At 38.6% G+C, this 18607-nt stretch overlaps 1 protein-coding gene across 2 annotated transcripts in view; it reads left to right on the forward strand.

Moving 5' to 3' along the window:
* The window catches only part of PLXNA4 (plexin A4), a 1056784-nt gene that overhangs the window by 1014582 nt on the left and 23595 nt on the right, over nt 1–18607 (forward strand). For both annotated transcript variants that reach the window (XM_077264448.1, XM_077264449.1), the window contains 2 exons: nt 11330–11520; nt 17769–17938. In XM_077264448.1, coding sequence (XP_077120563.1) covers nt 11330–11520; nt 17769–17938 — 361 coding nt within the window. The remainder of the gene's footprint in view (nt 1–11329; nt 11521–17768; nt 17939–18607) is intronic.

The following is an 18607-nucleotide window of genomic DNA, read 5'->3' on the forward strand; positions in this document are numbered from 1 at the left end:
AGTGCACTTTAGTTGTGCGCTAGTTTTCGACTTTGGAAAAAAGAACAACATATTCCACAAATAGGCACATATCGCTGGATTTATACTACCCATGCATTCCCATTGAGTGATTTAATATTGGTGTCCTTTCCTCTAATAATAAACACAATATTACAATGGCAATCCACGTAGAATATGATGGATATGTTAGGCTATAATTATTTGGGTGTTACTTCACTCTTGCTTTTGACATTGGAACCACCATTCCATTAATGACTCTTGCTTATTATTGTTGCTGCTGAGTTTCTAAACAGAATGGTTCTTGACAAAATCAGGGGTTTTCACCTGGCAGCTTTCATAAGGGCATTTATGTGATATTTATAATATACTCATTGTATGGTTTAGGGCGAAATAATGCTAAGTGCTTTTAGCCAGCATGTGAGCCGAAGCTTAAAACTACAATACTAAATAAAGTTAGAATACGTTTGGCAAGCTCTTGCAGACATGTTCTTCTTGTCAGGAAGGTGACAGGTAGCAGTTAAGTGAAATGACTCAATGCTTGTTTAATTGGGAAAAATAATGATACATTATCACTTCAAGCTTTGGTATCTGCTATCTATACAGTAAATCGTCGTCGTACATCCGTTTGTCTTTTTAAAGTGACATGGCGTGTAATTTAGTGCTTTACTTCACAATTGTTTAACGGGTAATGTAAATCCGTGTACTACATAAACTAATAATATGAATATTCTCAGTGTTTGGATTCTTTTATAACATATCAAAATTCCTTGAATGTTTTATAGGTGTTGAACATTTTTAACTTTTACATTGTAAATAATGTTGTATAAATGAGTTATTTAAATGATTTCATTGGTTTTGTTTCTCATTATAATTGATGATAGTTTGACAACAGTATTGTTAAGGACAGACTGAAGATTGTCATTTTTAATGTAATTTTGAGGTATAATCATCTGGAGAATACTAAAAATGATGAACTTCTAAGACAGATATGGTAGTCTAGCAAATGCAGAACCATTGAAGTGGCAGTGTTGGCAAACTTCCAGATGACGGACAGGCATCCAAATCTTCAGCACATACACAACCTTTTTTTTATTTTTTTTGTTTTTCTATACTATTTATTTATTACAGAAGCAAGAAAGATGAAAGCGTTACATTGTTTAACATAATATTATATCTGTTTAATGGATTTTTTGAATAAGAGGGGACTGGATAAAAAGAGAGAAGGGTAATCTGGTCTCCAGCTTGATGTATACATACCCAACCATTTTGATAAGTACACCAATTTATCAAACAAACCTAGTCTCTTCATTTCTTGTTTTAGCCGTCCAAAGTTTGGGTTAGTCTAGTCTTTCTGTTACATTCTAAACAATATCAAGATATTTCCTAATACGGCTGTCTGAAAAATACAGCACAATTCCATATAATAATAATAATAATTTTTATTTATATAGCGCCTACATATTCCGCAGCACTTTACAATTAAGCGGGGACATGTACAGACAAATTCAATACAAGTTAAGACAATTTAAACAGTGACATTAGGAGTGAGGTCCCTGCTCGCAAGCTTACAATCTACAAGGCAATGGGGGGACACAAAAGGTGAAAAGTGCTTGTTATTTCAGGTCTGGCAATTATAACAAATAGGGATTTTCATATAAAGCTGCATGATCCGGTCACCAGCCTGTGTGTTTATGTGCAATAGTCAAGTATCAAGTGCAGTTATCATGTGCATGGAGGGTGTGGAGACAGATGAATAGTAGGGTGCAGATTCAGAATAATGTTTGGAAGGAGGGAACAGGGCAAAGTTAGTTTACTGAGTACTTCATGTGGTAGGCTTGTTTGAAGAGATGGGTTTTTAAAGCACGCTTGAATAGGTCGGGGCTAGGTATCAGTCTGATCGTCTGGGGAAGTGCATTCCAGAGAGATGGCGCAGCACGAGAGAAGTCTTGGAGACGGAGGTGCGAGGTTCGGATTACGGGGATGTTAATCTTAGGTCATTTGTAGAACGGAGGGCACATGTAGGGCGATAGACAGAGATGAGAGAGGAGATATAAGGCGGTGCAGAACTGTGGAGAGCTTTGTGGGTGAGAGAGATGAGTTTATACTGGACCCTGTAGCGAATGGGTAGCCAGTGTAATGACTGCCACAAGATGGAGGCATCAGTGAAGCGGCTGGACAGAAATATTACCCTGGCTGCCGCATTCAAGATGGATTGGAGAGGAGAAAGTTTGGTAAGAGGGAGACCGATCAGAAGAGAGTTGCAGTAGTCCAGACAAGAATGAATAAGAGCGACAGTAAGAGTCTTAACAGTTTCAAAGGTGAGAAAAGGTCGGATTCTCGAGATGTTTTTAAGATGCAGGTGACAAGAGCGAGTAAGTGATCGGCTATAGGGAGTAATGGAAAGTTCGGTGTCAAATATGACCCCAAGACAGCGGGCATGCTGCTTGGGAGTTATGGTTGAACCTTCCAGGGTAATTTCAATGTTGGGTAGAGTGAGGTTAGTAGAGGGGAGAAACACAAGAAGTTCCGTTTTGGAGAGATTTAGTTTCAGATAGAGGGAGGACATGATGTTAGAGACAGCAGAAAATATATATATATCCATATAAAATGCAGCAGAATTACAATACAACCCTTAAGTCTCATACACGGGTCATTACTTACATTGACAATAGCAATATGTGTATAACAGAAAAAAAGTGATATTTCGACAAAATTATTATTACAACCCGACTGGAGGTCATAACCATCATCCTTCAATATAGGCACCTTCATTAGTAGAAGACCAAAAAAGTCAAATACTATAGATATTGTATTCTAGCAAGTGCAGAACCATTAAAGTGTCATTGCAATATTCTTCAAAAAGTTAGGAAACTGGTCAGGAAGTGTCAATAGAGGGACTGTCATGACAAGTTTTGGTGTGTAAGTCTGAGGCAGCATAGATCTAAGATATGAAGACAATGAGATTTTAGGAGAAAGGATTTTGATGAAATGACAAATAGCATAAATTTGCACTATTAAATACTATTGAGTTTTCCTATTAAGTTCTTCAACAGCAAATAATTGCTGTAGACTGAAGATAAGAACTCTTGGTAACCAAGGTTTAGGTTCAAAGGATATTACTGGGGTGCTTGCTTCAATGTATAGGTATCCTAATTTAAATGTGCTTGAATCAGTTCTGAGTTGGTTAATGGTTTCAAACTATTTGAGAATAAATACACTCCAAGTAGAGATGAGTGGATCTTATCAAATTCAAACGCGCTGACTATGATACATTTTCCCAAAAAATTTGATTTGTGGTGAATAAATTTGTGCCAATCTCAGTTCAGTACTGGAACGTCTTAATTGATGGGAAAATACACGTGGGAAAGAGAAGAGAGGGGACCTTTTTGAGTTTATCCTCTATTCTTCAGAAGAGAATGAGCGAGCGAGAGAGTACCCTGCTGATCATAAGAGCTTACACTCTACAGCAGAAAGAGTAAGATCGAGAATATCCTGCTGACTATAAGAGCTTAAACTCAGCAGAAGAGAGAGGAACCCACTGTAAATGAGAGACTACACTCCATAGTAGAGCAAGAGAGAGGACCCTACTTACCATAAGAGCTTACAGTTTACAAAACATAGAGACTTACCCAGTACATACTGTGCTTCACTTGGAACTACTGATCTCTGATGGCCAACATACTGACCACCACTGTACAAGGTATGATAATCCATAAGATTGCTGTAGTATATCATGGGAAAGCCATGGGGAAAAACAAAATGACAGTAGCCCATGCTTAGATGGTTCAGCAGTGTTTGAAATTGTGAGTGGCAAGGTTTTTTGTGAATAGAATATCAAAATGTTCATGTTTGCATGAAACCGTGAATTTCAGGAAATTCGACTCAAACTTGATCCTCTGCTGATCGATCCACCCATCTATAACGCAAAGACCTCTTGTTGAATAATAGTATTACAATAAATTAAAGACCTAATACAAATATCTTACACGGGACCACCTAATCAAAGACCTATGTCTTTTAACATGGTACACACAGTTGTGCTCAAAAGTTTACATACCCCAGCAGAATTGCTTTCTTGGCTTTTTTTCAGAGAATATGAATAATAACGCCAAAACCTTTTCTCCACTCATGGTTAGTGGTTGTGTGAATCCATTTATTGTCAAACTGCTATGTTTTCTCTTTTTAAATCATAATGACAACCCATAATATTCAAATGACCCTGATCAAAAGTTCACATACCCCATTTCTTAATATCGTTTATTGCCCCCTCTAACATCAATGACAGCTTGAAGTCTTTTGTGGTAGTTGTGGATGAGGTTCTTTGTTTTCTCAGATGGTAAATCTTCCCACTCTTCTTGGCAAAAAGCCTCCAGTTCCTGTAAATTCCTGGGCTGTCTAGCATGAACTGCGTGCTTGAGATCTCCCCAGAGTGGCTCAATGATATTGAGGGTAGGAGACTGAGGTGGCCACTCCAGAACCTTCAATTTGTTCTGCTGTAGCCAATGACAGGTTGACTTGGCCTCATGTTTTGGATTGTTGTCATGTTGGAATATCTAAGTACGTCCTATGCGCAGCTTCCAGGCTGATGATTTCAAATTGACCTCCAGTATTTGCTGATAACGTGCTGCATTCATCCTTCCTTCAACTTTGACCAAGTTTCCTGTGCTTTTTGTAGCTCACACATCCCCAAAACATCAGTGACCACCTCTGCGCTTTACAGTAGGAATGGTGTTCCTTTCATCATAGGCCTTGTTGACCTCTCTCCAAATGTAAAGTTTATGGCTGTGGCCAAAAAGTTCAATTTTGGTCTCATCACTCCAAATTACCTTGTTCCGGAAGTTTTGAGACTCATTTATGTGCTGTTTTGCATATTGTAGGTCAGATATTTTGAGGCATTTGTGCAGTAATGGCTGTCTTTTGGCGACTCGACTATGCAGCTAATTTTTCTTCTAGTGCCTCCTTGTGTATCTTGAAACAGCCACAGTGCTATTTTTTAGAGGATCCTGAATTTCAGCTGATGTTATTTGTGGGTTTTTCTTCGCATCCCGAACAATTTTCCTGGCAGTTGTGGACAAAATTTTTGTTGGTCTACCTGACTGTGGTTTTGTTTTTACAGAGCCCCTGATTTTCCATTTGTTAATCACAGTTTGAGCACTGCTGACTGGCATTATCAATTCCTTGGATATCTTTTTGTATCCCTTTCCTGTTTTATACAATTTCAACAACCCTTTCCCGTAGATCTGTTGACAATTCTTTTGCTTTCCTCATGACTCACAATCCAGAAATGTCAGTGGCTGGATGAAAGGTGCAAGAGTCTGTCTGGATCCCAGAAACTCACCCAACCTTTATGCACACACACGGATTGCAAACAAACAGGTCACAGGGGAGGATGTTAACTTTAGTAGCCATTCAAACCCATTTTTGTCAACTTCTGTGCATGTTACTTATGAGGCCAAAATCACCAGGGTATGTGAACTTTTGATCAGGGTCATTTGGATGTTTTGAGTTGTCATTATGATTTAAAAAGAGAAAACAAAGTAGTTTGACAATAAATGGCTTCACCCAAACACTAGCCATGAGTTGGGAAAAAGTTTTGATGTTATTCATATTCTCTGAAAAACAGACAAGAAAACAAAATTCTGCTGGGCTATGTAAACTTTTGAGCACAACTATATTAAACCTTACTACATTTCTAAACATATTTATTGTGCAATTTGTGTAACATTTTGTCCTTTATACAAAACTTGTAATGAAAGCAATATCCCTCTATGTGATTGCTTTTATTACCGTCATTCATTTCCTCAAATAAAATCTTCACATGTGGAAAATGCATGCAAAGAAATCAAAGAACTTTATGGTGGAATACAAATCTGCAGTGAGTTTGTCCTGGGGATATATTGTGTCGTTCTGAGGTTCAGCAAAATAATTCAACTAAATTCCTTTTAGTTTTTCTGATGTTAATGTAAATGGAATTTTTATGCTCAGTGGAAGAGTTAAGGGGGATGTGACCATCTACTACAATGAAAAATATATTCTTGCAGTGAGATTTCTAGTATTGCACCTACTTTTGCAATCCATGCTTGAATGCTTTTATGTCCTTAAGTAATCTTTCATGAACCGTTGCTGATATGCTTTGTGAGCTTATTGTTAGGTGTCAAGATCCCGCCTCTGCACAGAGGGAATCTCGAACCATCTCCACTTCGGTCACCCATTCTTCTCCAGCTGCAGTGGAGTCTGCTCAGCGGAGACGTCGGTCCCAGCGTCTAGCTCAGGCTGATACTGGACGACTGGTTACTGCTGCCTTTCCAGCTTCTGCCATTGTAGCCAGTACTGAGCAGCGACGAGCAGACGTGTTTGGGACTAAGTCCTGCTCTTCCCTTTCTGAGCATGCCCAGGGCAAGATCTCTCATCGGAGATCAAGGGTCACATGCTTAGATACTGCAGCAAATCCCACTGGTCCTTTAGGAAGGTCCTGAAGGTGTTCTTCTTCTGGGGCTGACTCCCATTGGTCCTTCTGGGAAGGTCCTGTTCTTCCTGGAGCTATAAAAGGTTTGCATGGCCGCACGGCCATGCGCTAGTGTACATTTGGAATCGTGTGTGTGTTGATAAGTGCAAGTCGTTCTTTAAAATCCTCTTCCTTGTGTATGACTGTTCGCAAAAGGTGGATGCTTGCTGTCTAGCGCCCGACTAAGCTGTCAACATAAAGACACACGATACAGCGTCTATTGCTGTAACTGCCAGTGCGGCGCCGTGCGCTTATAGAGCGCTTTCCTATCCCAAGTCTGGGTGGTTAGTGGCGTCCGCCAAAGTGGCACAGCATGCACTCTTGTGCTTTAAGTTATATTTTCTGTTAATTTGACACCCCAGTTGCGGTGTCGAGCACAAGTGGTCTGAACGTACTCTAACCCTGTGCCTTGGGATAGAGTCCTGAGACTCCTTGCTTGCGCTCTCGGTTCGGTACCGTGGCCCTGTGACGCAACAGGGTTTGCTTCCTTCACACAGGGTGAAGTTAACCCGTGTGTGTATCCACATTGTACCACCATATAGTCCATCATTACTCAGCAGCAGGTTCCATCTCTGCACGGTGGACCCCGCGCTGCGAACGCACCTTATACCATCTCTCTTATAATTTGGTGCATTCCGCTAACACTAACACTTATTGCACTGCCAATGAATTGTAAAGTGATACTTGTGTATCCTAAGTTCAATATCATGTAAAAAAAACTTGTTTGATCACTCAGTAATAATTATACATCTTGCCATTCAGTGTAGTGGTATTACTGATTTAAGAATTACAAGTTTAATATTTAAATAAAAGTATGAATACTCCCTACCAAGGTGTGGGTATATCATAGAGCTGTGGATTTATATGTAGAAAACAACAAAAGTAGCACTTTTGTGAATGATCCCTGTGGACAGCAATTGTAATTAGTACTGCGGCAGCAGTGTAAATAGCTGTATTAATGTCAAGCTCAGTAGACTAATTGATGACTCAGAAGAATCAAGAGTCCAGTAATATTGGAAAGCCAGATTGCAAATCTGTTTTAAACTAATTAATGACCATTAACGATTACTTTTTGTTGTTCCTCTTGTCTTTGATGAATTGTCTTCTGAAAACATCTGAATGTCTACTTGTAAGATGTTTTTTCTTTGAAGTTACTTTATACTTGTTATTTCAAATAATTTATCAGAATAGGCTGTCGTGTGTACATGACTGCTAACACTCTTTTTCTCCATTGCAGCCTGCATTTTCACAGGTTTTTCTCTCTGTGGGTTCTAGTTTTCAGTTCTGTCTGAGCTTGTGGGAGGATACTAGCTACTATAATGTCTTCCATACACAGAGAGATAGATTGCTGCTCTTTTTCTATGTAGCACACAGAGAGTAGCAGCAGCAGCATAGAAGACATTATATACCAGTACTTAGCTGTGTGGTTGGGAATCCAGCTATGGAGTGAGGTAAAACAGTTGCAGCTCTATCTGCCTATTGTTATCTTATCTTTACAAGGCAAGGCCAAGTGTTCCTCATCATGTCTTTCCTTCCCTTCGCCTTTAAAGTATGTTATGAGATGGAATCTGAAACATTACCGTTTAGGAGGCATAAGAAAGGGAATAAGTAGAGTGAATGGTGAGTTTAGGAGGCATGGGAAAGGGAATAAGTCGAGTGAATGGTGAGTTTAGGAGGCATGGGAAAGGGAATGAATAGAGTGAATGGTGAGTTTAGGAGGCATGGGAAAGGGAATAAGTAGAGTGGATGGTGAGTTTAGGAGGCATAAGAAAGGAAATAAGTAGAGTGAATGGTGAGTTTAGGAGGCATGGGAAAGAGAATAAGTAGAGTGAATGGTGAGTTTAGGAGGCATGGGAAAGGGAATAATTAGAGTGGATGATGAGTTTAGGAGGCATGGAAAAGGGAATAAGTAGAGTGGATGGTGAGTTTAGGAGGCATGGAAAAGGGTATAAGTAGAGTGGATGGTGAGTTTAGGAGGCATGGGGGAGGGAATAAGTAGAGTGGATGGTGAGTTTAGGAGGCATGGGGGAGGGAATAAGTAGAGTGAATGGTGAGTTTAGGAGGCATGGGAAAGGGAATGAATAGAGTGAATGGTGAGTTTAGGAGGCATGAGAAAGGGAATTAGTAGAGTGGATGGTGAGTTTAGGAGGCACGGGAAAGGGAATAAGTAGAGTCAATGGAAGCATGGAAAAAGGAATAAGTAGAGTGGACAGTGAGTTTAGAAGGCATGGGAAAGGGAATAAGTAGAGTGGATGTTGAGTTTAGGAGACATGGGAAAGGGAATAAGTGACTCATAATTGGAGAAAGAAGCATATGTCTTTGATAAGAAATATTACAAAATTTCTTATATTCACCTGTACTATTGATTTATCTAATAAGTTTCTAGAATCAACAGTGGCCATTTGAAACTATTGCTCTCCTACTATAGAATTATTAAATGTCTGCATACTTTTGAACTTGATGCATCTGCTTTAAATTTCAATGTTATAGCTACGTAACCCTCATACTGCATTTCTCATTGATTCTTTGTCCGGTGTTGATTAAGAAGTAGACAATACACACCACGTGAACTATGAATTGCCTTCAATACATACTGACTTTCAGTTAATCATTTCACTCTATCATGCCTTATTCCCAGGGAGCATAACCAGAATAGATAGCCCAAGGCTTGCAGTCTATTATCCTTTAGCTTTCATAAACAAATGCGAAAACAAAGATTGTATCTTGTTTTCAAACAGTAAAATGGGGATTGATTGCTCACTATTTTATTTAGTATTGATCAACCATTTTGGCTGCCATCCCTTTAAAAATGATTCTTCAGTACGTAAGTGACCTTCAGCAAGTTATGTTCATCTTAAAGGCAAATAGATTGTATATTTTGTAATGCATTTCCAAGACATCTTAGTTTAATAGTATGTTTAGAGCAAATATAGTATTCATCCGGTAAGATTAACACAATCAAATTTCTTAAAGTACCTTCTTCGTGTTTTACTTTGCTGTCATCTCTACCAGCTTCTTGTGTAACACCGGTGTTACAGAATGTAATACAGCATGGCATAACACATGCAGTGAATCACAATGAGCAGTAGAGTACACTTTTAGAATAATAGATATAGTGACAAGACATTTTTAAAAGTTTTTGCTCCTCATCTAATAATAAGAGAACACTGATAATTAGAAGACAAGAAATATGGCATTATTATGCAGTGGGGTTGGTGCAGTGTGACAGATAGGCAGTGGCCAAAAAAAAAAGCAAAACAAAGTGTCTTTAATGTCCAACGTACTTACAAATAGAAAACAAAATGGTATCCTCTGGATCGCAGCCAGGAATCAAGACAGTCCATATCCAAGACCTGTTGCCATGGGTGACTGCACCACCATGTCACGCTGAGGGGTGCCAGGCCTTTTGGCTTAGCTTGGCTCTGTGTTACTTCACACAGGCTGACCCTTGCAGAGCCACCTGCTCTGCAGTTTGCAAACCAAGACAGACATACCCAACCCTTTGCTGCAGGGTTTTTAAATGGAATCTGTGGCCATTGGCCACTTGTAATACCCAGTCTGTAGGGAGCAAGTTGCCCCACTACCATCTTGTAGTTCGCTTCAAAAATAAAAGCCCATGCTGGATTTTCTTAAATCTGCCTTGGGCAAATAGCTTGCCCAAGACCAAAATTACTTTTATTTTGCACTGCAATCACAGCTATGCCTGTGACTGCAATTCACTCCAGCGGCCTCAATACGCTTCTGTGCGCATCCCTCACATAAAGTACCTGTCACTGCCTCACTATGTATGTATTTATAAATTTATATTTAAACTGTCAATTTTGTTGAAATACATTGCCCACTCACTCATTCTATTTCAGTCCTGTGACTCTTATTTGGGTAATTCCAATGTTACAGAGAGCAAACTGCCAAGTGTTTCTGCATCTAAGGGTACCGTCTCACAAAACGATTTACCAACGATCACGACCAGCGATACGACCTGGCCGTGATCGTTGGTAAGTCGTTGTGTGGTCGCTGGGGAGCTGTCACACAGACCGCTCTCCAGCGACCAACGATGCCGAGGTCCCCGGGTAACCAGGGTAAACATCGGGTTACTAAGCGCAGGGCCGCGCTTAGTAACCCGATGTTTACCCTGGTTACCGTCGTAAAAGTTAAAAAAAAAAAACAGTACATACTCACATTCCGGTGTCCGTCAGGTCCCTTGCAGTCTGCTTCCCGCTCTGACTGAGTGCCGCCGTAAAGTAAAAGCAGATCACAGCGGTGACGTCACCGCTGTGCTCTGCTTACTTTCCGGCCAGCCAGCAGTCAGAGCGGGAAGCAGACTGCGAGGGACCCTGACGGGCACCGGAATGTGACTATGTACTGTTTGGTTTTTTTTACTTTTACGATGGTAACCAGGGTAAACATCGGGTTACTAAGCGCGGCCCTGCGCTTAGTAACCCGATGTTTACCCTGGTTACAAGCGAACGCATCGTTGGATCGGTGTCACACACACCGATCCAACGATGACAGCGGGAGATCCAGCGACGAAAGAAAGTTCCAAATGATCTGCTACGACGTACGATTTTCAGCAGGGTCCCTGATCGCTGCTGCGTGTCAGACACAGCGATATCGTATGGATATCGCTAGAATGTCACGAATCGTACCGTCATAGCGATCAAAGTGCCACTGTGAGACGGTACCCTTACAGTATATTTTCTTTAGTTCATTGTTTGCTCCTTGATGATTGTCAATATTACAGCTAATTCAGAAGATTCTTAGTGAATTAGTTAAAGGATGCTTGGTTAATGAAAATCTGCATTTCTTTTTCTTTGTCTTTTGCAGAGAATATGATCAAGTATACTGGAAGCCCTGACAGCCTGCGCTCTCGCACTCCCATGATAACACCAGATTTAGAAAGTGGGGTTAAAGTTTGGCATTTAGTCAAGAACCATGAACATGGAGACCAAAAGGAAGGGGATAGAGGAAGTAAAATGGTATCAGAAATATACCTTACAAGATTGTTGGCTACCAAGGTATTTATCAATTTATTGCATAATCAGAAGATGCATGATTGATCTAAGAGTTACTGACTATTCACACTAACTTTTATGTTCATGTAATTTATGATATGTCTCTTTCCATCAACCACATATTATATGCTCAGTAAATCTCTTAAGTCACCATGGAAAATTTGGATATAAAAAAATAATGGAACTCATGCACCTTAAGTGAGAGGTTTGAACCTGGCAGAATAAATATATTATTCCTTCAAGTGAAAGCCTATCTTTTAACATTATATCATTTTTGAACTCAACATTCTGTGCTAATTTTGTAATATGAGAAGTTAGACAGGGAATTACACAATAACATTTGTGCTGCCTGCAGCCACTTTTTAAAAAAAGGCTCCAGCAAGTCACATACAGTTGAAGAAAAGGTTTCGCAGGACTCATGCTTGACGTTGCACCAGGCCTACTAATCAGAAGAGGTGCTGATGAAATCGGAAAGGTAGGAAAAGCCTCGCAGGGCAAAGGTTTGGTCTACTAACAATTCCATTGGGACAAAATCCTTCAAATCTTTCTAGTCCAACTCTACAGGCATTGTTAGAAAAGGTTACTTAACTGTTCCAATCTGAAGGTTAGAATATATGTGTCTGCAGGAGGACAGATTTGGAGCTTTGTATTGAAAAGAGGACTTACCAATGGGAAGTGGGGATTTAGTTATATTTGAAAATAATAATAATTTTAGACTTGCTAAAAAAAATATTGCTCATTGGCTTTAATTCACTTTTAATAATGTCCTCTTCTTGATGTATTATACTAAATATAGTTGTTACCAGAGAAAAAACAATCCAGTATTTCTTAGATAATTATATTTTTAGTATTCTGAATAACATGCAATCCACATATTATTACCAAAGAGTTGTAGTCATTAATACCTATACTACACAATTGAAACATTCTCCAAGGGTATGTCACCCCTCTAAGTAAACGCAGGCATTGTTTTCCCTGTAGCGTCTTTTCTGATATCTTTTTCTGGTCGTCTTTTTGGTAGCTTTGCTGATGAAGTTTTTTCTTTAATTCAATATGAAGATGGTGGTGCCTTCCAAATGAAATCCGGCAGAAGACTTGACCACTACTTTTAGCCACGTCACGTCTTTCAAAGCAATTAAAAGAAGTGGAAGAAGACAGAACATATGCACAGCAAGTGGTTTTGACATTGCTGTGCATATATGCTTTCTGTTTAAAATATTTTTAGCCCTTTTTGAGGGGGTCTAGGTGGAATCTGCCAGAGAAAGACGTTGTGTGCCCATATCCTATGCGGCTTTCCTTCTCCTGTGTCCATTGCTGGGCAGGTTCTACTGTCTGTTCATCACATACTAGACTTGCTATATCTTTATTGTGAGCACCCTGCTCTTTCCTACAGTGACAATGCCAGGATTGAAGGTTATTTATGTGTTCAACAAACAATGCTTCTTGCTTTCCAATTTTGGTTACATTCTGTTACTATATACTTTGGTTTGCCTTTTGCTAAGTCTTAGTGTGCAAAAAAAAATAAACCCTGAAACCAAGACGAAAGAAATTCAGGATTCATCATTGCAAAGTAATAACAGAAAATAGTGAATGACAAGGACAGACCTTTTATAAAGCACTCAAAGCTGTCAGACAAGTAAACGGCATCTTTTGGAGAAAGCTTTGTCTTTCCCTGCAAGAATTTCTTTATGGAGAATGATTGCATGACAGCTCAATAACTTTACACTGTTGACTTCTCATTTATTAAATGCCAGCAACTTGTATTCATGGCAGCCACTCCTCCTCACATTATTCTCTCCGCTCAGAACTGAGTACAGTAGACACTGCATAGGAGGAAGCCTTCTTTGTAACGTTTCATTATTATAAAGACCTTATTAGAGGTATCATTATAAAGAATCAGACTTAAAAAGCTTATTCAAGGGAAGCTGCACAGTATGGTGCTGAACAATGGGGCTCCTGCATCAAGTGGGTCATTTATGCTAAAAGTATGAACTCAAGAAAAGTTGGGATGTACAACTAAGTTATAACAAAACATTTTTTTTAAACTCTAAAACTTATTTCCTGTTGAAAGCAACCTTAGTTATGAATAGATAGAGCAATGGTGTCCTAGGCTAAACTTTAAAATCCATTTTTCCTGACATACATGCACCCTGCAAAATAATGATGCAAAAAAACGAGTAAAACTGATAAGCAAAACAAAGTCATGTTAGTATTGCTGAATTATTTACATAATATTATTTATCTTTTTTTTTGTTTTATAAATGCTCTCTTTGTTATAATTGTTTTCCACCCACAATAAGTCTGTCTATTCAAGCCTTAGCATTTGCAGTTCCAAGTTGGGGGATATTAGTTATATGTATGTTAATTGATATATATTGTAAATGACAAAGTCAGTGAATTTCAGGAGCAGAGATCAGATCCCAGTATGCTCCAGTAAAAGTATACAAATACCGAAGATCTGTTCTTCCATGCAGCTTTATATTTTGTGCTCAGTACAAAGTAACCAAAACCAAAACCTGAAGGACACTGAATGATTCTAGGCTGATTTCAGGCATGGTGCTGAATATGCTGTTATAGAGCCATGTGTGAGAGTAAAGAAAGGTACTAGAAATCTTAAAGGGAACCTGTCATGTCTGGTAACTCTATTAAAGGGAATCTATCCGTAGTTTTTTGCTACCACATCTGAGAGCGGCATGATATAGGATAAGAGAAGCTGAATCCAATGATGTATCACTTACTTTACTGGGTGCAGCAGTTCTGACACAATCAGAGCTTTCAGATTTAGAATGAAGCACAGCTGAGAAAGCTAATCCCGCCCCCACCAGGGTATCCATATACAAAGTCCATAGACAGTTGGGTGCTTATCACAGGAGGGGGCGTTGCCAGACTAATGTAGTCTGCAATGTTAGCCTCTTAGTGATAAATCCTTCACCATTAGTAAACAGTACAAGTGACACATCCGCTAATTCTGTGTTTCAGCCTCAATCTCATGCTGTCTTCAGATTACATAGCAAAAACGTGCTGACAGATTCCATTAAACCTGCAGATATACGGTTAATCATCAGGTTTATAGCGCTATGAAGGTGTCTGGCTGCAGTAATGAAAGTGTGCTACCCAGGCCAAATTTACTTTATTTCTCCTGGGAGCCTCCGGCTTTCAGTCATGCAGGCTTGTCAGTAGCACAGCTCACAGCACTGAGAATAGCGGATGACAGCAAACCCCAGCACTGACTGACATCCTGCTCCGGACTGATGCACTTCTGAGTCAGCTGTGCTTACAAGCACCTCTCTTAGTTATTGGACATGATCTGCTCTCTTTAAAGCTATGTTCACACAGTAGAATTTCGCTGTGGGAAATTTCTTTATGTATTTGGCTTGTAATCCGTGGCATAAATCCAAAACATACTAAAAAAATACTATTAACAATTCTATTTTTTAAAGCATTCTCCCTTGCAGTATTTTTCCACAATTGCTTAACACTGTATCTATAGATTTGCAGTGTGAAATTCCATTATTCCATGGTGGGATTAACTCTGTGGTTTTAAGGAAGAATCGTTTTGGAAACTACGTCACTTATTAAGACAGTTTTCAAACCAAAGGTGAAAAATTACCAGCCATATATGTGGCAATGCATATTTCCTATTTAAAACACAGTTTTGTAGGCAGTTTATGTTTTGAAGTCTGTACAAAAAGACATTGTATGCTTATACCTTAACATTGCAGACACTATGTAAAAAATAGACGTATGTGAGTGTGATGTGGTATGAGCTAAAATTGAAAAAAATGTAGACAGGTGTGGGAAAAATGTTGAACACTCTCAAAAATAAAAGTGGTAATAGCGTTGAGTTGTGTCAATTAATAAAATGCAAAAGGAATGAACAAAGGGTAAATTTAAATCAAACCAATATTTGGTGTGACCACCATTTGCTTTCAAAGCAGCATATTTTTATAGATATATTTGCACTAAATCAGGGATTTTGTATGATTATAATAAGGTTTATTCGGAACCAATTATACCAAACAGGTGATAATGATCATCATTTTCATATATAGGTTGAAATTAAATCATAAACTGAAAAGGAAACAACTATGTAGGATGCTTAAAACTGAGTGAGGAATAAGCAAATTCTGCTACAAAGGTGAGGTTGTGACAGACAGCTTCACAGGCCATAGACCAGGGCAAAACGGAGCACGGCAACAAGACACAAAGTAGTTATACTGCATCAGCAAGGTCTAATCCAGGCTAAGATGTCAAAGCTAAATCATTTTTCAAGATCTGCTGTTCAAACTGTTTTGAAGATGCATTTAAAAAATTGAGGCCCATAGACATAGTGGTCGGCCAAGGAAAATTAGTGTATCAGTTTAAAGACACATCCTGCTTACAGCCCTTCAAAATGAAAACATGTTCAGCAGTGCCATCAGCTCAGAAATGGTAATCACTATTGGGATCCAGCTTTACCCATCTATACCCATCTACTGTTCAAAGAAGTCTGGCCAGAAATGGTCTTCATGGAATAATTGTGGCCAAAAAGCCATACCATTGACAATGAAACAAGCCAAGAGAGTCAACTATGCACAAAAAACATATAAACTGTGGTACAGAAAAATGGGAGAAGGTGCATTGGACTGAGTTCAAAATTACAATATTTGACTGTTAAAAAAGGTAGTTTGTTTGCCAAAGGAATATAAAAATATATACTAATGAGTGTCTCTAGGTAACAGTGAAGCATTGTGGATGTTCCTTGCAAATTTAGGCAAACAAATAGAGTTGGGGATTGGGTCAGGATTACTGATGTCCTTAATGCTGAGAAATACAGGTAGATAACTATCCATCATGCAATACCATCAAGGAGGCATCTATTTGGCTCCACATTTATTCTGCACAAGGATACTGACCCTAAACATGCAGCCAGTATAATTGAAAACTATATTTTTTGTAAAGAATATCAAGACATTCTAGAAGTGATGAAATGTCCCAAACAGAGCCCCGATCCCAACATCATCAAGTACTGTATATGTGGGATTACATGAAGAAACCAAAGGATTTGAACACGCTTACGTCCCCAAAAGATCTGTGGTTCTCTAAGATGTTTGGAACCACCTACCTGTCCCATTCCTTAAAAAAAATTGTACAAATGTCCAAAAATTATTAATGCTTTAATGCTGTTTTGATATTGATTTGATTTGGATTTCTCTTTTGTTCATTCACTTTTCATTTTATGAATTGATAAGAAAATACACAATTAACACTTTTATATTTGAAAACATTCTTTGCAAAAAATGTTCCACGCTTGCCTAAAACTTTGGCACAGTACTATACTACTTAGATCTGTGAAATTTGCGTATGGGACCTATTTAAAATACATTCCTTCTATCCATTTTCCAGTATATTAGTTATTTGTGTTGCTTGCTGAATGGTATGCAAAAACAAATCACCAAGTGCAGGTGTCTCCAGAACTAGAATATTCATATCCTTAAATCTTGCATAACACAAGCAGGTGTTGTCAAAATCCACTTTGATTAAATTTATTCCTTTGCCGCCCATAAGAATTAGTTTTCATCTTCATAAAACAGTTGGATTACCATTTTCACCAGTACATGATTTTATCTTAGTTTTTTTTTGTTTCATAGCAGACACACTCATGTTGCTCCGCAGGCACACATTAGCTTACGTTCAAAAAGAAAAAAAAGAGCATGAACCGCACATCCCAAAATCATACGTTGATCTAAAGCCGCTAGACAAAAATTTAAATACTGAACATGAGGTTTTCAGTTTAACATTCTGATCAGACTGTATGAAGCCCACTGCCCCTTCACGGCAAACCTCGTAGCTTACGTTGTTTGCATCAGAACCAAGTTACCATGAAACTCATAATGTATATCTACTAAAGTACCCTTAGATCGCACATAAAAGTAAAATGAAGATGGGGTAGATATGAAAAAAGATTTGGTTTCTGTTTCTTTTGTTCGTTATTTTACTTATCTTGGTCCATTGCAGAATTGCATGTAAAAATATATTAACTGTCTCCATTACAACTGTCTCAAAATTTTATTATTATTATTATTATTATTATTATTATTATCATGCCTACTATGAACACTACCTATCATGTCCATATGACACTTTTATGTATTGTACTTTTATGTATTGCTGTTTTTGTTACATTGAGTTCATGCAAAAAAACATTGACTGGAACACTTGATAATGTATTATATGTCTTATTTCTGACTTTAGTTCTATATTGTTAACAGGGCACATTGCAGAAGTTTGTGGATGACTTGTTTGAAACCATATTTAGCACAGCACACAGAGGCAGTGCTCTTCCTCTTGCCATCAAATATATGTTTGATTTCCTGGATGAGCAAGCGGACAAGCATAATATTCATGATCCCCATGTGAGACACACCTGGAAGAGCAATTGGTAAGTAAGAAATGATAATGGTAGAAAAATAGCATAAATACTTATAAGGGCTCATACATAGAGCTGGATATTACAGATTCCTAAAACTTCAGTTGTAATGTAATGTGGCACACATAGATTTCTATGGTACCCAGCTGTACACTTATATACCTCTGATCGCATACACGGGCATTCCAAGGCTTTTTTCCTACCAAAATTCTGTTTAAATCCAAAATTGTGAAATTATCTATTGAGTGCCATAATACAGCCAATAGGATAAACCCCTTATTGCAGATCACAATATAGCAATAGAGATGAGCGGATCTGCCGAGATCCAAATTTGGCAAGGCGAGCAGATTTTACAGGGAAATTAAATTCATAGCTAGGTTATTTTCTATTAATTAAATTTTTTTTTGTTATGCTCTGATCCTGAAGCATAATAAATGTATATTGTTAAAAAAATACTAAACTAACTACTCACCTGTCCTGCCACCAGCAGCCTACCGTCAGATCCTTGAAGCTTCTTGTTTTCACTTTTAACCGTCGCGCACATTCTTTTTGGCCCTCTCATTCCAGGAAAAAGGGAAAAAAATCACCATCAATACTGAGCCGTCGAGTGTCCTGCGCATTAGCATCTATTGTGTTCCGATAGATGCTACTGCACAACCGCCACCGTCAGCGCCATTTTGT

This window comes from Ranitomeya variabilis, chromosome 5 (assembly GCF_051348905.1).
Source record: "Ranitomeya variabilis isolate aRanVar5 chromosome 5, aRanVar5.hap1, whole genome shotgun sequence".
Lineage (NCBI taxonomy): Eukaryota > Metazoa > Chordata > Amphibia > Anura > Dendrobatidae > Ranitomeya > Ranitomeya variabilis.